Genomic DNA, 21,633 nt, shown 5'->3' with positions numbered 1-21,633 from the left:
GACAAAATTGGACCTCTAAAAGCAGAAAGAAAAGAGCTGGACAACCATTGAGCATTGCACAGCTGTGATTTATGAGATCATTACTCCTTTACAGCTAACATCCAAATTGCTTTATCTCTTTAGTCATCACAGAACTATAGGCCTTTTTCTACATTCGGTTTCAGAGTCATTTTTGTTTCTGTAACAGTGTGTTCTGGCACTATTTCAGGTGCAGGTCCGTGCCACACTGAGTTTAAGTGCGGTGACTCACTGAAAACACTACACAAACTACTCTTCACTACCTAGATTCTGAAATCGTCTCTGGTTTCATTTGCACTCCATTCTCTCACATACCACAAGCACTCTGGTACATTATCTGGTACCTCTTCTCAGGAGGGGGCTCCTGATTGGCTGGCGGTGCCGCCTGCGCTGCTTCCTGCAGGTCAGGGATATTGGCAAAGTCATCTTGCTCGGCCACACCAATGGCCAAAGCCAGGACCACCATCTTCCCTTCCCTGGCTCCCAGTAAAAAAAGACATGATAAGAGATAGATACAGAAATAGAGAGAGAGAGAGAGAGAGAGAGAGAGAGAGAGAGAGAGAGAGAGAGGCGATAAAAGATGCAAAAGGAGAGGGAAATCGGACATAAAGAAAGTGTGGCGCAGGGGGAGAGAAGAGAGGAGAGGTCATTTCAAGTGACAGCGAGGACAGGAGACCACAGAGGCAGAAAGGACAATTAGAAACCATAGAGAGTAAACAGAGGAAGCAGTAACAGAGACAATGTTCACATAGGGAGAATCTGCATCACCACATATTATAACACCACCAGTAGTTAGCACTTTGTCCAGGGAAGGATATTAGACAGAAGAATTAACCTGAAAGGCCAAATTAATAATAATGTAATGATTTTAATGAAGTGGTGCTGACAACAGCTGCGGGCTGTGTTCACATCATCATACAGACAACAAATAATTAAAGGAAGTGTTGATGATTACTTAATGATTGTTAATGGGTGTGATATTCAGCAGCCCGCAAACATGTGTAAAAAAAAAAAGGTATGTACCGACCTGTATGCACACAGACACACTCACAAACAGTACCGACCTGTGTGCACACAGACACACACACTCACACAGTGATTTATCGAGTTATTTAACCTGCCTTCTGCTTTCCCTCCAGACTCACCTTTCCCATCGAACATGCCTGCCGTCTTTCTCCTGAGTTAAGATTTAATTAAGCCTCATTAAGCAGATCTGGACTAATTGTTTCTATTTGAGTGACACAGTGTCTTGAGGTGCTCGTTGGGTGACACCGTTTTCTGGGTCACTGCTCTCTCACTCTCCGTGTTGCACTCTTCTCATTTCATCTTCTCTCTATTCAGCTACACTTGCTCTCCAAATCCCCATTCCCCATTCCCCCTCATCCCTATCCCTTACTCTTAATTATCTGCCTCCTTCCCTCCTTCATGTCACCCACATGCATGGTGCCATAGCGTAAGCCTTTCACTGTGTTACAATACATCTGCTTTAGAAAATATGGCGCTGCAAAGGTGCAGAAAGATAACACCTTATACTTCATAATTTCATATTTCTTAACACCTTTTATTCTTAGGCTTATTTTAATAATCTCCTTGTTATACATCTACACCATTGCATCCTGACCTTTTACTGTATGTCTGAGATACCTACACAACCCCATTCAGAAAAACTCTAGCACCACCAGTCATTCATATTTGATATATTTAAAGTTGTATTTATAATTGATAAATCCAGTTATTATGACTAACTATGAACTGGTTCTATATTACTTTCTAGCTAACTATTTGAATTTAGCTAACAATTCAAAACGGTTTAGCCTATACTATCTGACCTGATTATCCAAGACTTTACACTAACTGTCTAACATTTTATCCATTAGCCTATTTTTTGCTAACCATCTGAACTTTTTAGACATTATTTTGAGCAAATTATCTTAACTGTTTATTAGATACTTTTAAGCTAACTATCTGAACTGTTTATCCAATACTTTTTGGCTATCTTTTTTAACTTTAATTAGGGAACGTAGCGTAGGCCTACCAATGTTCCCTAGTTCAATATTCTATTAACACTGTTAACACCCATTACTTTAACTGAGTTAACTAGTTAACACATTTAACTTGTATCTATTATTCATTTTTATTTAACTATTTGATCATTATTTTTAGCTCAACCGTCTGCAATGTTTAACTATTACTTTTAGCAAACAATTACAACTGTTCATTCAAATAATTTTTAACTTATTATATTTATGTGTATTGGAGTCTTTTAGATAACTCTTAACCTATTTTCTATCTTGCTAATTGGTTCTAACACACTCTAAACTGCAACACACTGTGATCATTTGTTAGAACTGACAATTTGTGGATTATTTTTAAAAACTAATCGGTCCATCATTCATTGATTTATCAACAACTGAAGATCTTTCAACGGAACTACACAGCTCAAGTATCCCTGTTTGTGAATCAATGGTCTATAAGATAAAATTGTATAGTACGTACTTGACTATAAGTATAAGGGTTATTTGTCTTCTCTTCTCCCATCACCTTTAGTATCGACATTTAGGCCTCAAGAATATTGGTATAACACTTCAATCAATGTAGCGACCATTAGGGAAGCAGAGGTGAGAGAGGGTTAAGATATGAATGACACTTCAATGATTGATTTTGAGTCAAAAGGCATGAAGACCAATCACCCTAGATAATTGGTCAAACTGCTCCAAAGGCAAGATATTTGTGTCCAACACATCAACACATTCACTGAGCAATGATTCACCCAGATAGGGAATCTTGCCAAAATTTAAATTAACAAGCTTGAACAATGTTTCATGCCTTTTACTGGCCGGCTGTGTGCCATCAATCATATGAGGTGTTGCTGTTGCAGAGAAGGAAATACAACAATGACCCTCAACCTCACATCTGAAAGGATGAGTGCAATAGGATATAGCATGTAGTATATTGGGGCACTATTCTCAATGACCTTGATGGAGCTGTGTTCTACCTCGCTGATGCTCAGTTAGCCAGTGGCTCATCCGTGTCATGCACAGAGAAGCTTTTACGTGCATTAGAGAGACAAAATCATGGTGAAAAGATATTAGAAAATGGATTCAGTGCAAAATGGAAATAAAACACATGTTGTACCTTGGCAGTGTCCTTTCTCATTCCTTCTTCAACCCTCTCTCTCTCCCTCATCTGTGCCCTCCCCCCCTCTACTTCAGGCCTGAAGTAACCATTTGTTGTTGAAGTAATGGTGCTGGTGACATAAGATCAATGCTTCAGGGTTAACACAAGTCTACACACAGCTGCTTAACCCTCGTTCTGATAGGGAAGCACAGTGACACGAGGACTGTGTGATGCTGAAGCACATGTCGGCAGGCTGGGAGCACAGTCAGCAGACACAGTCTTACCTAAAGCATAAAGAGGTGCCATTTTAGTTGCACATATAGGCCTACTAATGTGTCTCCTGAGCAGCATATTTGACAGTCTTTCCTAAGGACGGCTCAGAAATAACATAAAGTAATGGAGTGGGGCAGTGTGAATATAAAATATGTTGTGACTTTATATTGCTCTATTTTTCATGAATATTGTAAACTACCAGACGCTGCCATAAGAACTAGCACTTTCCTGTAAAGATGATCGCAGCAGACAGGTTGAATGCCATCCAAACAGATGTTACTGTTTAGCAGAGCATACACTGTAAACATTGAACAATTTATCACAGAATGGGGTAGAAATAGCCCGCAATATGTTGCATCTTCCCTGCCATTTTTCATAGACATCCTGTCAGTCATTCTAACATTAAGAGAAAATACATTCTTTTAACAGAATGCTCAATAAGAAGGTTTGTGATTAATTTAATTTGATCACTGATACAGCACTGTGCATTCAAATGAACAACTATTTAAAACTAAATCTCATGATGCATTATCTCATTAAATGCTCAGTTTCTGTTGAGATTTGAAAGGATCGTAAAACATATCAAGTAACCATATGTACTCCCACTCCGGATTAAAATCTAATAAACGTAATTTATTAATGTTAATATCACTGTGTTATGTATGACATCTTAATGAGATGAGATGTTGATCCATCTCACCCACAAGGCTTAGAGCTCAAAGACAACTGCTTATTTACATTTATGGCTCACTGCTTATGAAGATTTATGATCATTTATTTCAAATAAGCAGACCTCTGGCCTCCTCATATGCGTTCAACTGTAATCCTATTAAAATGATATAGAGTATTATGACATGGGCTGAATTGCCTTTGTAACTCATATAATATCTCCCAGGGTTACAGTGACAGCACTGGCTAAACTTTGTGCAAAACAATCTTGCACATGCTCCAAACACACAATATCACATAACCATTGTCACACAAAATCACACATCTAATTCAAATTCATGTATGCACACAAGTACACAGCACATCATTTGAAAAGCTGAATTAAATATCCTTCCCTGGATATCAAACTGAAAAATAAACCCAAAAGAAGAGGACAGAATAATATTTCACAAAAGGTCAAAGTTAAACTAGTTAGTACTTAAATATCAAAACATTATAAAATATTCCAATTCTAAGACATTATGCATCTGACACTAAAGCAAATCAATCCTTTTAAAACACACATATAGCATAGCACAGTATAACATTAACTATAAAACACAGAAAAGGTACACACATAAGCAGGTAAAGGATGAGTTGTAGAGACACTCACAAGAAGGATTTGACATCCAGGCCCCGGTTTTTGATCTGGTCCGTCATGTAATCCCAGCTGCCTGGATCGGCCCGTGAGCGCCCTCCTGCTCCACCTCCCCTATAGCGAGAAGGACCTGCTCCTGCTGGGCTGCCCCGTGCACCCCGGGGACCGCCTCTTGGGACACCTGCAACCCCAGCCTCACCACTGCCCTCTCCTCTCCCAGCAGCACCCCCACCTCCCCCCGGCTGTGCAGTGTGTAACTGTCCCAGGCTCTGGGATGTGGTGGGCGGCTGGCTGAGGCCCAGGCCCGGTGGCAGGATGAGGGGCTGCTGGAGGCTCTGCTGGCGGAGCAGTGTCCGAGGCCGATCTGGCCCCGAGGGGATGTGCTCCAGAGTGGACGCATAGCACAAGACCGGATCCCCAAAGCTGGGAGGGCACAAGAGCAGGGAGGAGAGAGAGCGCGAAGAGGGCCACGGCCGGCAGAGGATGGGATAACGAGGAGTGAAGAATGAGTCGGGGGGCACGGGGGAGGAAGAAGAGGGGGGAGGAGATGTGGAAGAGGAGCCGTGGCAAGGGGAAGTGAGTTGGTCAGAAGTGGAAGTGGAGATGTCAGGAGATGAGAGGTAGAAGAGAGGGATAGCATCATCACGGAGGACACACGGTGGCACGGGGCAGTGGGGAGACACAACAGAAGAAGTCAGGTTGACGTCAGGATAGACATAGGAAAGTTCACCCAGACAGGAAGTAGATGAGCGTGGGGAGGAAGAGGAAGATAGAGTGGAGGAGGAGGAGGAGGAGGAGGAGGAGGAGGAGGAGGAGGAGGAGGAGGAGGAGGAGGAGGAGGAGGAGGAGGAGGCAGAGGGAGGAGCGTTGGGAGGTGGAGACAGGAGGAGGAGGAGAGAGAAAGAGAGCAACGTGAGGCAGCAGCAGTAACAGCAGTAGAAGAAGTAGCAGTAGAAGGTGCAGCCTGAGTGATCGCTGTGTGCCGTGTGCTGCTCGTAGGGCTGCGTCCACCTCCACCACCAGCGCGCAGACTGCCAGCTCGCCCTGCGCGTCTGCGTCAGACGTGCGTGCGCCCTGCGTGTCTGCGCGGCCTGAGCGTGCGGTTTGCGTGAGTTTTGCGCAGGCAGTGGTCGAATGTGTACCGTCCGCACGGGCGTGTTGCGATTCCGCACCACATGACCTCGTCGCGGCGTGTGGCTCGTGGTTTTGGAGCTTCCCGGCCTTCCCGGCGAAGGTTTTTTGGTCTGATACGAGATCCCCATTTCCTCTACTCGTCAGTCAACTTTTTCCATCTCTGACAGCCTCTCTTCCTTCCTTTCTCTCTAACTCTTTTTCGTCTTTTAAATACATGCTGTGCCTCTAGAGACATTCCAACAGCCAACCAAGTCCTACAGCATGACTCCCTCCCTCTGTCGGCCTCCCATTTTTCACCCCTCCCCTTTATAAATGGTGTTTAATTGGCTCATTGTCTTTCTCAAAAGGTGTTTGAATGATCACATCAACATGAAGGTGTGTGACATGTGCTATATCTATGTTATTTACACATTCATGTTTTTTGTGGGCTCTACAGTACCCTGTCTCACCTTTTTTATGTTTTTCTACTCACTAAATATATCCTCTTCTTTCTCAGATCGCTGTGTAACCCAGACTTCCAGAATTAGGTCATGAGGGAGCGACTCACATCAGTTAGTTGCAGTTTACTCCGCTCGGCATTACTTCACCTAACACACAGTTTTGCATTAGGCTTTTAGTGTGCTATCCATCATATTTAACTGTCGCAAATAAAAGGATAAACAGGGAAATGGAGGGGTTTTTAAGAAACAGTTTGTGGGCAAACGGAAGAAAAGGAAAATAATGGGAGTGGCTCTGCACAGTATAGCACAGAGATGGATAGAGCAATGGGAACGATAAGAGCAGAGGGTGACAGTGGAGGAGATAGAAAATGGGGTGTGAGACACAAACACAAGAGACATGGACACTTATAGCGGCCCGAAAATAGAATCCAATTATAGACAGGGGGCAAAAAAAAGATGAGGAGAGGAGAGGAGAGAAGCATGAGGAGTGAGGTAGTGATGCTGAGTGTACATGTGTTGAGGAGGAAGAAATCACAAGCACGAGGTGCCAAAGGAAGGTGCAAAAAAATCATGAAGAACTGAAAATGAACTGCCTCGTTTACAACACGCTGAATATAGACCCCCGAATCATGTGATACGGTATGTTGTGGCTGTGGGACACATGCAGTCAGAAACCAACAAGCGGCTCACATTTCCAGCCAAACTTTAAATGAATAGCCGGACTGGCATGGTGCGAGGCATTGTTCCAGTCAGTGTGTGAAAATGAGACTATTTCTGCCTTGCATATTTGTAGGTACACTTGCAGGAAGTGCAGTTCCTCGCATAAATAAATCACATTCTCCCGCAGATTTCGTACTGGAGCAGCTGGGGCCCGACCGTGTCAGCTGAAGGTTTGAGTCAGTGTGATACGGCGAGAGAAACTATTGTTATCTCCTCATGATGACGATAGTTCACAGTGCTCACACCTTGATCTGTGCCCACACGCTCATCTGAGCTGCACCCTCCTGCTGCAGTTGGCCTGCCTGACTCTCTCTGTTTTCTGCCCACAACTGTTCATTCAGCTAATCATAGCTGCCGCTGAGGTACAAATAATATTTGTATGGTAATGACTTTTTTTGTGAATTGTTGGTTGCACAGTGATTGAAATGTTGAAATGGGGGAATTTTCTTTTTCCTGCCCGGTTCTGAACTCACTCTTTGGGTCTCAATCCTCCGGACTGCATGTGGCTCTGGACGGTCTGCCACTTCCCGGCCTTCACTCCCTCTGTCACCATGCTCTTCAAGCTGTCACTGCGACAAGGAACCCCCCCATCAGCCCCATGCCCTGTCGCAGCCCCTTTCTGACCCCCTGATACTGCCCCACTAAGAGACAGAGACAGGGAGCAGAGGGTCCCACATTGGACAGTAGGTATAGGAGAGGAAGAATAACGACAGGCAGAGGAGAAAAAGACCAAAGGGTGTGAGAAAGACACACACACACACACACAAACACACACACAAATAGATTGAGCAACCACATGGCTAAGGAGGTGAGACAGATCAGTGGAGTGTGTGAGCGGGGAGGGCCTAGTTTTTTCCAGGCCAAGTGAGAGGCAGGTGGATGAAAAGGTCTGTAGTCCAGTGTGGAGGAAGAAAGGTATGGTGTGGGGGGAGAGTAGGAGTAGAATTTACATGGAGCCTGTGAAGGGTGGAAAACCAGCATAAAAGTCACTCATTTTGGGACAGGAGAACCTATACTGCAGCTGCCAGCATTCACTAACGGCAACAGTGTGAGGAGGCTGGTTATTTAGTTCTCATTTTCTCATTCGTTGACCCATTTGTGGGCTTGAACTGCGCTTCTATACAAAGCAATTCAATGGCAGCAACTTAGAGCAACTAGAGGACAGTGTGTACTGAAGTGCCCCATGAGCGAATAATAGACTGATTTGGGAAGTCACCCAAAGTGATATTTGGTTAAATACAAGTAGATTTGTTGCTGTAAAACATCGATTACACTCTATTGTTAGAAGCCAATGTGTAATATGTCCCTTTTTCAGAAGATCTATTTGTCATTTGAATACCACTTTACATCATAACAGTAAAAAGGAAGTAGTTAAACACCTGCACCCCACAGTACAAAGGCTCGTAGGGACAAAATAATATCGTCCAAAAAGTTTAAAGCTTCAGAAATGAAGGATTGTTCTTAATTCTTAGCACTTTTCAACTCAGATTTCCTCTAAAAAAACGTGTTTCAGTATAAAATGTCATGTCTCCTCTGAAAGCAGTGATGATCAGAAATGAAGCACAGTAGTGCCCTCTGGTGACATGACTACATTTCCCTGAAATGCATGGTGCTCCGGCTCCAGGAGGCACAGAATAGGGAGGCACACAAGACGTTGTTGTCTGCTGTCTTCTCTCACTGGGGAATTTGGGGGGATGAGTAGCTACACTTGCATCATGTCACTTTGAAGGTCAGCTTTCACATTTAATTCTGACCAATTGACCTGACAGTGTGTCTGGATAAGTCATCAATCACAGCGACAGCGTGGATTACACCCGCTGAAGCAGTGGTCAACACACGAGATATGGGCCTCATTTATCCAGCCAGGCACAAGGTGAAAGTCTTTATTCTTAATTAAAAGTAAGAAAACACATAAATATAAATGGGACCATGAATCGACCAAGATTATTCACAGGAATAAACTGTAGCATTCAGAAATCAATCCTGTTTCTGACTGAGCCTCGCTGAGAGCAGAAATAATTCATTTAAATATATGGCCACATGATCTTTGACAGTTTTGATCTCAAGGCTATCAAATAAAACGATAATGTGCAGTAAATATAAATCAACAAACTTGAATGGTTGATGTTAATTTACCATAAACCATTTTGTCATGAGTGTGTCATGACATGCTGACATCAAATGTATATTAGGTTCAATATTGAGAAATGATAGTATTGAGTCTCCAATCCAATAAATCCTGAAACCTGGAGATTGATTGAGCAGGGAATGTAACCTGCTTGATAAATGAAGCCCAGGGTCATTACAGGAACTGAAAGCTGCTGATCTCCAGAGAATTTCAAACAGGAAATGATTTCCCAGATGTCCGTCCGGCTATAGCGGCAAATTATTGGTGCAGGTCATGATCATAATGCTTTTCTTATTTGAACTGTCAGTATCTTTTTGATGGCTCACACACTACTGTTAAAACTGCGTATGTTATCATTACTGCAGTGAAGGTCATCGTTTTTAACCACTGGACAGACACAAAATGTGTGAGGACAGGATCTGCTGAAAAACAGCCTTTTTAGATGATAAATGAAAACCTTAAGGGGTTCTTTTAAAAGATGAACTTCTCAAGACACGAGCACTGCGGTCCAAAGCTGGTTTTTCATGAGATCAGCAGCCATCATCTTCAGGCAGAGTTTTCAGACAGTAATCCATAAATCCACCGCGTTCTTAAAGCACACTGCTGCCTCTTCTCTCCAGGCCATTTTATACACAAGGGCCAGCTAGGTCTATTAAAGATGACCGGCTATTAGACAGTTTATCAGACAGATGCCTGGTAGCAGGATGTCTAAGCTTAGAATCCAAGCGGTGCCCAAATGGGGATAGGTATGACCTTGCTTGTGCTTAATTGGATTCAAGTGCTCAGTGAGTGAAAACATTACTTTGATTGCATCACGTAAAAACACTGTTACCTTATCTCCCAATATGACAAACAGGAGAGACGCAGTTCAAGTGCTACAGCATTAGTGCAGTAGTACACATTGGATATTAGGTTAATGGGGGATCGGAGAGAAGCTACAGATGGATGGAAACCACAGATGAACACTGGCACCACATCGCAACCTGGTTCAACGGTCAACCCTCCTCCACAACAACAACAACAACAATAACAACAACTGAAAAAATTCAGTTCACACAAAGCATAGGGAGGTGTACAGATTACAGAGAAGGAGGGTTAAAGAGTATACACATGTCTTTTGGAGAGACAGAATATGAGGGTTGTCCGTCTCCATGGTTACACTCCATGGGAGAGAGAGGTGAGGGGTTAGAGGTCAGGAGTTAGTGGGGGCCAGCAGGGCTGTAGGGAGTGAGGGGGCATCAGAACATGCGCCTCCGTGTTCATTAAAAGGTGACACGATGTGAGGAGTAGCGGCAGAAATTAGCCCGGGGACGCTACAGGGCTGTGCTGTTGTGCCGCTGCAGTAATGGTCCAATGGCTGTCGCGGGGATGCTGTAACGTCCGTGTATGACATTTTCCTACACCCACATTCCCAGAGCAGATTATGAGTAATCATTACTAACCATTTCAGCCCTCGGGTGGGCTTACATTGGGTGGGTTGTTATTGTTGTCGTTATTACTATTTGATGGAAATCGCATTATATACAACAATAATAAGTCCTGAAATGTGCAGTTTTTTTTAGATTGCAACACTATGACATTTACATAAGGCTTCTTTTAAAGCCATTAGCTGAATATCCCCAGTTAGACGAGAGAACATTTTGTCCTCTGGAGTAGAATAAGAAGCAAGAATATGAAATTAGGTGTATTTAATAAGATGTCATGGCATTACAGCATCCCAACATCCAATGGTTTATTTTGATGAGTAGCTTGTGGTGGTGGCTGCACAACTAGAAAAGCGGGACGGTGTGAGGAAAGGAGGTGAGATAAATGGAAGGGAGGGGAAATTAAATAGTGAAGGGAAAAGGAAAAGGGGAGAGTGGCACTGCCCCTGCCTCGTTACAGCCCTGCTCAGAGGGGAGAAAGTCTCTTACCAAACGTTGACCATGACTCACTTGAGTGTGAGGCGCTGATCTCCATATGGGGCATAGGGAGAAATGTTTAGTACGAACTCCTTAGGCGGATAGGAGGTCCACCTCTGCTGCACTGTGTTGTTGTCATTGTTATTCCAAAAGTCTCTGTCTAGATCACTGTGGCCAAAGAGAGAGACAGGTCAGAGCAACACAACTGTGGACCAGCCTCGGCACCAACCAACCATTTGCATCGGGGCGCTTTTGGAAGCGATGCGAGGGCGTTTGGTTTTGAGGAAGAGGGTTGGCCTTACAAGCTGCTTTCGAACAAAACAGAACCCAGATTCATGTCTACTTTTCCACCTGAAAGACTGACGAATCAGCATAATGGACCGTTTTAAACATAAAGAAGAGGCAGCCTGGAGGAAAAAAAGGCATTCACAAAAGCTTTTCATAAAGCAATGTGCTGTAGCAAAGACAAAAGACAGATAGAGACAGAGATAGATATAGCGGAAAAAAAGAGAGTCATAATCTGATAAATACATCTAATGCATGTGATTACATTCTGTTCATTTAGAATGGTACCACTGATGAAAACATATTTGAGTAAACATTAAGAAGTTGGGGCCCCCATCCTCAGCGTGAGCAGTGGGAACGCATGAGCGCATGAGGCACAAGGCAGAAAGAGAGAGAGATAAATCGCAGACAAGTCAAAGTGGCGGAGGAGAAGAAAAGGTGAGCAGAATCACTGTCATACAAGTCACACAGCAGTGGTCGGAGCTGCAGCACAGGGACAGAGCAGGAGAGAACGGCAATGCACAAAGAGAAGGAGTGTGAAGCTGAAATGATCAACACAGCACACACTAAATGCTGCTGGAGCCAGTGAGAAAGAAAAGGCAACAGAAATTAAGAGACCAAGTCAGAGCTCAAGTTAGAATTCATTCACATAGCCCATCGTAAGTATTTATAAGTATTAAAAATTAAAAATTAAATTGAACACAGACAAAAGGTAGATACAGAAATGACAGAAGAAAAGTTGTGAGGAACAGGTTAATAAGACATTTTGTGGAATAAAGTATCGTACTTAGCACTACAAAGCTGACATTTTCTGGTACTGACCTATAGCCATGTTTCATCAAGAACAAAAAAGAAACTTAATATATGCAGGAGCCCTGCAAGAAATGTTAAATCAAAATCCTCCCAACCATTTATAGTCCAACATTGCAAAGAGCGTTCGAGCCGACATAATTTTTTTCTTAAGCAGGCAGAGGCGTGGCTGAAGGGCCCTGCACTTAAAGGGAGACCTATCTTACAACCCATAAGATAAATGCAGGGGCAGACCAGCCAACAAAAAAAACTTCACGGTTAGGATAATGCAGATTTAATCTATACTGATCAAATCACTAACCTTTCATTTAATGTCTGCCTCAAACATGCTCTTGTGGAGAAGATTGTATTCTTCAAGATCAAACAACAGGCTTGATATTCTCCCTTGCCTGTGTTTGCGTGTGCAAAGCGGAACCAAATGGGAGTTCATTATCACCAGATTATTCTACCAACAACCAGTTACCAGGCACTTACTTGATGGCTTTCTTCTCCCCTCGCCCACGTGCTGAGTCTGGAGTGTCTGCTGTTTCCACTCCGGGCTTATTCCTCTTCCCCTATGAGCCAAGCACAGGGTGGGGATGGGAAAAGCATGAAAACAAAAGGTTAGCAGAGATTTGGCCTTTGAAGCAGTGTTTTTGTTATATACTCATTTCAGGTGCAAATGCCCCTCTCTTATACTGTATTATCTCAGGAGACACAGTGCCATCAGTCATTTTACCTGATGCTCTCCCGATTATACCCATCAAGGTCAAGCAAATTTGCGCTGGAGAGCCATTTCTGACTATGATTATCATTCTTTAAAGGTAATCCGCTGGGCAGTGGAGAGAAGGCTCTAGAAAGCCCTGCACCACCAACCTGATTTCAAATAGCTAGAGCATGACATGCTGTAACCATGGAAATAATGGCAATTTAAAAAGCTGCGTGAAGTGAAACTCTGCTGGACGAATTTTACTGGGAAAGCTAATTACAGTTTAAGGTGTTTCACATACGTCACAATGCAAGTAATCTCTGTTGACCCTCTGATACAAGTGGGACAGGGATGGGGATCAGTTTGAAGCTCCCCCCACCCCACCAAATACCACGAATGCTTCTCGGAAAGTGATGCTCTGATACACGTCCAAGATAGGCGAGGATTTGCCCATTCCTGAAAACGAGTTGGAGGGGACACACACTCAGCTACCACGAGGCTTGGTTTAGACCAGTGGTTTTCGAACTGTGGGGTTATGGCAGGGGGGGCGCGGATGAATATATAAAAAATAAAAATAAAAATGTAGTTTGTGTTTTTTATATTAAGATCACGGCATAGCTGGACAAGAGTTCTTCTGCTTCGTTCCTCTCACTGCATTTAAATGCATTCATTATATTACAGATAAATGGGTCTCTTTAAAGAAAAAGAGCACCAAGCCCAACCCAGAGGACCATGCATACATTTTTATTTTTTTTTATTAATATTTTTATGGAAAATCCGTGTGTCTTTCTTCAATAGCTTCTAATTCATCAGACCCAGTGTCTCCAAATTATTTGTTCACACAAAATTCCTCATATTTAGCCTCTTAATTTTCCTCTCAAAGTGCACCAGATTCATGCATTTCACTTTAAAAAGGTGAAAAAAAATCCCCTAAAATGTATTAAAAAATGTGTTTAAAACGCACAATTTTTTTTAGAATGTTTAAAAAATATGTTTAAATTTGTAAAATAATTAAAAGATCTTTCAAAACAAGATCTTTGTGGGGGGGGGGGGGGGGCTACGCTGAAATTTGCTCTCTGAGGGGGGGCTCACTCTCTCACACTTTGAAAACCCCTGGTTTAGACAATTAAGTTGGTTGAAGGGTAATTTCCTGCGGTACGCTTGTTGGGGGCTGAGCACTGAGATTTAGACAGGCAAGCTGCACTGTGTGGTTATGTCCGGACTAGGCTTCCACTATACTCTTGTAATGAGTCTTCGTGATTAGCCATGATTAGACTCCGGACATCCACTCCAGAGTCCTGCTACCCGACCCCAACCCACACCGACAACGTATCAAGAAATGTCATTCTCTTTTTTTGCCAGACGTTGTCACATATTATATTTAGTATGTGTATATTTCCTTTATTTTTCCCAAAAATATGGCTTTGCATCATGTATTATAACATCTCTGTCCCTTTTCCTCTCCGATAGTCTTTTTAAATTGGACTTTGACTGGCCTTAGGATGTCTATTTCTTGTTTTTTTTTGTTGCACGTTTCTTGTATTGACTGTTTGGATGTTTTCTATCGTCTTATTTTTTACGTTTATTTTTGTGAAGTCCTTTTTGACTTTTACTTGCTGCTAGTCTACATGATCCATGCTATGCTATACTTTGAAAAGGGTAGCTGAAAAGGACCTAACATTGTCTTTGGAAAAAGGATTTAAAAAAATGACTTTGGCTTGGATCTGATTGTGGTTGCAAGTTCAATATGTTAGAGTCAGAATGTGAATGCCAGTGCAGTAACAGTTGAAACTTCGGTCTTAGTGTTAGGCCAGTTCATGAGAAATAACTGATCAACTAGCACTAGTCATGCAACAACTGGACAATCAGCAGAGGATACCTTCCAGGCAGCCAGATTAGCACCTTGTGGCCCCCGAGAGAGGGTTCTTAAAACTCTCTGACCCGCGGTCTAATCTATATTGACAGCATATGCCCTGCATTTAAAACTACCCAACTCTGTAAACACAAACTCATGGAGCCAAACCCTGAACAGGGGGAAAAACCCCAAGAGGCAATCAGCCAGACGTTATGAGTTCCTGACAGACTGAATTGACTCAGATCTATCTATGATTCACATCGTGTTTATAAATAACAGAAGCGTATGGAAATGCAAATTGTGCCGCAGCCTACATACTGCGCTTCAGAACAGAGGACTCTTTAAAGCCTAAATACACACAGAAATCCTATAAGCGACAGTCCACACCTCGGATATTGTGGCTTTGGATATTATTGGACCTGTTTCAAAGCACAGAATTGACAACAACACTGCTGAGCAAAAATTATAAAGCCCACAATGGCACTACCGAGCTGAAATGATATCCATCACACACATACACAAGGAAACAAAGCTGCTCATCTATTGTTTAATCTGCACTTACCTGAAAATGGGAAGGTCAACAAATGAATAAACATAGATGCGACAGCAAGGACCAGTTAAACAGCTGCATCGAAGAGGTGTGTTTGTATTTTGAATCACGGACTCCTAGATAAACTGTCTCTACATAATAGAAAGAGAAGTACTAAGTCTATGAAGTGAACACAATACATTATGGAGAGACCATTCATGATCTTTTATAGTCGGCTTTGGGCATTAACAGCTGCTATCAGTGAGCGAAGACGCTGGCTGAATAAATGAAATTATCTCTCATAATATTGAAAACACAAAGATGGATAAAATCCACCCTTAAAGCTTCAAAACATCTGCCTGCCCAAGAGGCAGACTCTTCCACATACATAAAGAACAAAAAGATTCTACAAAAGCAAACCACAACAACAAATGCAGAGTTCTTGTATGGCAATTTCTGGGCAGGCAAAACTGTCTGGATTTCCGACGGGGAGGATCAGCTATCAAAAGAAAAACTCATGTATCATTCAGTGCTATGTAACATTTTCAGGGAGATGGAATAGACAGCGAGAGGATAGAAGTCCAGTAGCCAATAAGGGGGGAGAGCTGAAAATAGAAATCAAAAAAGAGGCAGCCGACAGGAGAGTAAAACATGGACAGTGCAGGATGGCAGGAGAGACAAAGAGATGGGAGGAAGGGGACAGGTGTGAAAAAGTCAGCTGAGAGGAACGATGACTGACAGGAAGTCCTCAGTGGATTGGATGTGAAGACAAGGAAGACTCAATGCTTTACAATGGACATTGAGTCCCACGGTCCTCAACTCCACGCAGACACGCACACACACAAACACACAAGCTTCATTATCTTCCACACCTTTCCCCCAGCTCATTCACAAGAGTGGATACAATACCCCGAATGAGGGGTAAAAGCAAACCAACGGAAGAGAGAGCAATTTGCGCCCCTTCGCTCAAATCTCCTTGAAAATACTTAAGTCTAAGTTAAACCAGCCGTCTTTTTGTTGCACGACAAAGGGTTTCACACAATTACGGTATTCAGTGTTCCCTGGCTCTGAGCCAGGAGTTCAAAATAGCTCCCACTGATACGATGAACCAATTATGAGACATTGCCGATCCAAATTGAGAATAGCCTCCACGAGGAGAAAAAATAACAATCCACCAACACTTTTTAAAAATGTAATCCCACATTATTAAAGCAGGTGAGCAGGTGCGTCATAGTGAGAGGAATAATTGAAGCACCCAGTGCCACAGCCAAGAGAGGGCGCTCCAAAGGGATTTGAGGCACTTCCCTGTTGTTAAGATGGAACATTGTGGACACAGTCTTGTCCACACAGAGTTTGAGGCGCCAGTTCTTCAGGTACGAGGACAGAGTGTTCATGTCCTCCGAGAGGCCCTCCTCCACTGCCTGCCAGGATGGTTTGCCGAGTAGGATGGCCAGATCATCTGCATAACCGTACTTCCTAGATGTTGTTGGGGGTAGGTCATGGATGTAGAAGTTAAACAGCATAGGTGCCAACACTGAGCCCTGTGGGACGCCGTTCTTGAGCTTTCTCACCCTGCTGCTTTGGCCGTTGTTGGTCAGTAGCCGGAAGCTGCGGTTGCTTAACATCTCCATTAGAAAGCTCACCATATGCCTATCTGTGATGGTCATCAGTAGCTTCAGGTGTAACCCGCGTAGCCAGACAGTGTCACAGGCTGCTGTAAGGTTGAGAAAGACGGCGCCAGCCTTCTCCCCTGCCTGGAAGCTGTCCTCGATGTCTTGGCACAGGAGGGTTACCTGGTCGGTTGTAGACCTTCCGCTTCGGAAGCCAGCTTGTTCTTTAGGTAGCTGGGGGTCGACCACTGGGGTGATGCGAACCAGGATGAGGCGTTTCAGGAGTTTGAATGGGATGCAGAGCAGTGAGATGGGCCTATATCCTTTGTGGTTGTTGCTTGGCTTGTTAGGCTTGGGCAGGGCTATCACCTTGGCACGACGCCAGATCTTTGGCAGCTTTAAGTGGCGAAGGCATGCGGAGAGGAATGAGCAGAGCCAGTCGGTTGCATTCTTCCCTTGGTGTTTTATGTACTCCGCATGGATACCATCCACGCCTGGGGCCTTGCCAGTCTTCAGGCATTGGATGGCCTGCTCCATTTCTTGCGCCAAGAAGTCCATGGATACAGTAGACCGGAGTCACACCCTGGGGCCCTGAGCAACTCATGGACTCTTGTAGATGTTGATCTGGTGAAGGCCTTATCGGCATTGGGGAACCGGCCATTACTGAGCAGTAGCGATGCGATGGAGTTTGCTGTGATGGGGCACTGTGCTGGGGTTGTTGACCTTCCTGTCAGCTTGTTCAGGAGTCGATTGACTCCACAGTCTCTGTCCAACGTTGCCTGCGTTTGTCGTTAAGCCTGCTGAAGAGCTCGTCTGCTGCTTTGTCCCTGTCCTTGTTGTTCTGTGCTTCTGCGTGGGCACAAAGTAGATGTTTACATCGTCATTCCAGCAGGAGACGTTACAGACTCTGAGCCATCTAAATCAGTTTCACTAATGTGTTTACGAACATTACTGATGCAATTACCCTTAAGCAGCAGCAGAAAAGTTGAATAACCAGTTAATCAGTTCGATAGTGATAGCTGTATGTGGTTGAGTGAGCAAGAGAGAGACAGCGGCAAAAAGGTGATGGTGGATGTAACAGAACACAGGAAAAGGTCAGCAGTAAGCTGTGTATCTGGCAGTATATTTACAGAAGAGGCTACGGTGTGTCCGTTAATAAATGCTGCCGCTTCTCAAGACCAAGAAAGTTGTGTTATGTTTCTCAACTGATGGAAATGTGAAGGGGTTAGTGATAGCACCTGTGGTTACGTTAAGGTCTGTCAGCTGAGCAGGAAACTAACAGTAACGTCACGTTATTTGGCTGTTATGCAACGTTAACTAAATATATGGGCAGTAACATTAAATACTTGCCTTAGCCACAAGTTATACCAATTATATACCAATTACTGTATATAGTTCAATTACATTTAATTTTATTTTAAATTAGTTTGAAAAACAGGTTAGGTTAGCAGAGCTGCGGCTGTGTGTACACAACTGAATTATTTTCAGCGTGCACACACGGCAGACAGGTAGTGGATGGTAGTAGATAGACCTATTAGCTGATTTTTACAAAAAGTGTTTTTGATTTTGATCGCTTAGTATGCGCTGACACCTTTTTCTTCTGCCCAGTGTGTAGGTAAGACCTAGTGAAACATTAAAGGAAAATGATTTTCTGTGATAATCAAAAACCTGATAGTGAAAGCTTCACACTGTTGACAAAAGAGAGCTGAAATATGCTGAGATTTTGGATTGTGCCGAATGTGTTATACTGTGAATTACTGATTATCATAATAATAACCCATATAGATTCATATGTTTTCCTGCTGATTCTGTTATCTGTAGAGGCATGACAATGCTGCTGCATGTATTAAAAGAGGGACAGGGGCCCACAGAGCTTCCATACAGAGCACCACTTTTTTTTCTAACGAGGTGCAGAAAAGCGAGGCAAGCCGTGGTGTTGGACAGCCAGGGGTGATGATGCTGATGATGATTGTGATTGTTGAAGAATACAGACATGAGGAGACAGAGTGAAACTACCGCCTTCTTCGTCTCAGTTGGCAGTGCACTGCCTCCCAACGCCCAGCTGTGTGTGTTTGCTGTGAATTAGTAAGCAGTGAGAGTCTACATGCTCGCTCAATATTATCCACATCACACTATAATTAGAGAGGAGTGCACTATTAAAATGGTCGTCCGCTGCAACATCATCAAGTGATGATTCGTTCATCTGTCAAAACAGCTTGGCTTTTTTTATACCTGTAGTATGCTCTGACATCGAGAGGCATGAAATCGCAAAGGCATGAAATTTAGATATCACCAGGAACGCTGCCAACACTATCCGTCACTTTAATGAGACAAATCAAGGCTTTGGATCCACATAATGTGCTGTTATTATAATATTCGTTATGATTGTGACAATTCTCCCCTTGAAATTCTATAATTATTGATTCCTCATGTTTTCTCTGTCCTCTGATTGGCATAATTACGGTCATCTCCCTATAACAACGGTGAACTCCTAACTCCCAGTTAATGCAACCAAAAAAGTGAAGTGTAGTTGACACACGGCCAACAGGGATCGAATCAGGCTGTGAATCTGGTCGGGTCCTATCTCAACTCCACTCACAACTATGTCACGGATCAAACAGCACAGGGCTCACAGGAGAAAGCAGAGGGGTTTCTGAATGCCAAACAGCCACTGCTGCTCAAACAGATGTTAGCTGCACCACCTCTTGATATCCAAGAATCCCACCCAACACCTACGACACGGGCCCCTGCTGACAATCATCAGCCCCACCGCGCAGCAGCTTAACAACCCATGTGACTCATTGCATTGTCATTTGTATTTTTTTGTTTTGCTGTTGTTGTCCTCTGTTTCTAATTACAGAGATCATAATAGAGACAGGTATCAAAACAAAACAAAATCAATCATTGCAGAAGAGTAATTGCCGTGAAGCCTCATTTAAAAAAGAAAAGAAAAGTGGAGTAGCTAATAAAAATGACATTGGCTAAGCACATATTCTAAGAATGGCATGCTGATGTGCACAGCAATAAGCAGAATTACTTAAAAGTGACATCCAGCCTAGTGACATTATAGCATTCATTGTGCAGTACTTCCAGGGGGCTTGGATAACAGAAAGCCAGGCAGGGGGGGGGGGGCTTCAGGATGACTGCACATGAGGACTTTAAAATAAAAACCTCACACTGGTTGCCAAAGCTAAAACACCAAAAGCAAAACTCACCCAAAATGTCTTCTCTATTAACCTATGAATCATAACGAAAACTGGCATGGGCTCACTAGCAACTGACACGTGAAGCTTGAGGCAAACGTTTGGTCTTATGAAGGCTGACACCGTCAAAGAGTAGTAGAGTTGCATGTATCAGACATGAAGGTTTTAGATTTGGACTGGCTTGAAGTTGCGATACATAAGAGTAGTATTCATACCGAGTACCTTCTACCTTATGACTTTATTTTTACGCATTAAAAATCAGCCTGCATAAATTAAAAGAACACTAGATACAGTATGCATATGTAATAGGGAGTCTTAGTTGAAAGTAACAGTGCTTATGCAAATGATACTGTGGCGTGTATACATTCTAATCATGTGCTGGGGGAATATAGGGCTACCATGGAAAATAACAGAGATAAAGAGATCAAGGGAAGCCAAGCAGTGGAAACTATTTCTGTAACAAGATTTTTTTTTAGAAGAAGAAGAACAGATTGAAGAGCTGCCACGTCTTCATGGCTGGTAGTCACATATAGAAAAATAACACACCTAAGGGTGATGATATGAACAGGAGAAGCTTAGCAGCATTATTGTTTAGTTATGCTCACGCCATCAATAACACCTTTATCATCATAGAAATGACTGCCACTTATCTCTGACACAATTCATTATTTTGTACGTTAAGCAGCTGCGTTTAATGTGGTTTCACACCAGTGGGCGGCTGACATTTTACCCAAAGTGAGTGGTCCAAAGAACTACAAAGGACTTAATTTAACATCTTAATGCCACCCTGCACTGATAAGAAAGAAGATGTGCGAACAGCCTCTTCACTTTAGACATAGGTCAGTCATCTGGTGTGTGAGCGTAGCAGCCTTCACAGGTTCATAAGGCCAATAGATGGTGGTCGTATCGCAGGCCATCCCTGCACTGAAACATGATGGGCATAAGATCCAGCAGAGCTCCTGAGAGGATCTCAGGGCACTTTCCAAGATGCTGGCAGCAGAACTACCATCATCCACAGCAGGAAACTGGGAGTCATTCACTGCTCCATTTACTTTAAAGTGCAGTATCAAATATAACACGATGTTCCAGCGAAGCAAACAATAGAAAGACTTTGTACCACCGTCCCATTTCACCCCCCATGATTCACATACGTTATAATGGCAAGCCGACATGTAATCTAGGTACAGACACCTTACTGGCGGCGATTCAAGCAATTGAAACGGCATAATGTCGTGAGGCGTGAGGCGTGTGGCGTGCGCAGCCTGCTGCAATGCCAAATTCTGCCATCTGTGGACCAATAAGTTTCACAGCAGTGCGATGGGGAGCTGACACATGCCAAGAACCAACGTTTAAACTTGAAGTAGTTGACCTGCGTTCCTGGGTTGTACAAGCACAGGATGAAACAGAAATCAATTAACTTTCAAGGCATGCAAATGGGAAGAAAAAAATCAGTCAAGTGAAGTGGCACTAGGCCATACAGCTTTGTCTGCCTAATGAGTGGTTGCCTCCCTTTAATCAATCACATTTCATACCACATAATCACAATGACATGCCCTCTGTTAAAGGTCAGACTGCTTGATCTGGGTTCTGTTTTTGCTCAGTGAGTGGACTGGTGC

The 21,633-nt window shown here is 43.3% G+C and overlaps 1 protein-coding gene across 1 annotated transcript in view; it reads right to left on the bottom strand.

Moving 5' to 3' along the window:
- syt7a (synaptotagmin VIIa) overlaps positions 1-21,633 on the bottom strand; it is a gene marked incomplete at both ends in the record, with an annotated part of 74,991 nt that overhangs the window by 17,207 nt on the left and 36,151 nt on the right. The window contains 4 exons of the mRNA XM_080027599.1: positions 351-494; positions 4,730-5,137; positions 11,071-11,205; positions 12,607-12,686. Of these exons, the coding sequence (XP_079883725.1) occupies positions 351-494; positions 4,730-5,137; positions 11,071-11,205; positions 12,607-12,686 (767 nt within the window). The remainder of the gene's footprint in view (positions 1-350; positions 495-4,729; positions 5,138-11,070; positions 11,206-12,606; positions 12,687-21,633) is intronic.

The sequence above is a fragment of the Ammodytes marinus genome (genome assembly GCF_949987685.1).
Source record: "Ammodytes marinus genome assembly, chromosome: 5".
Lineage (NCBI taxonomy): Eukaryota > Metazoa > Chordata > Actinopteri > Uranoscopiformes > Ammodytidae > Ammodytes > Ammodytes marinus.
Note: the sequence above shows the minus strand (reverse complement) of the source record. Positions and strands in the feature narration are given on the sequence as shown.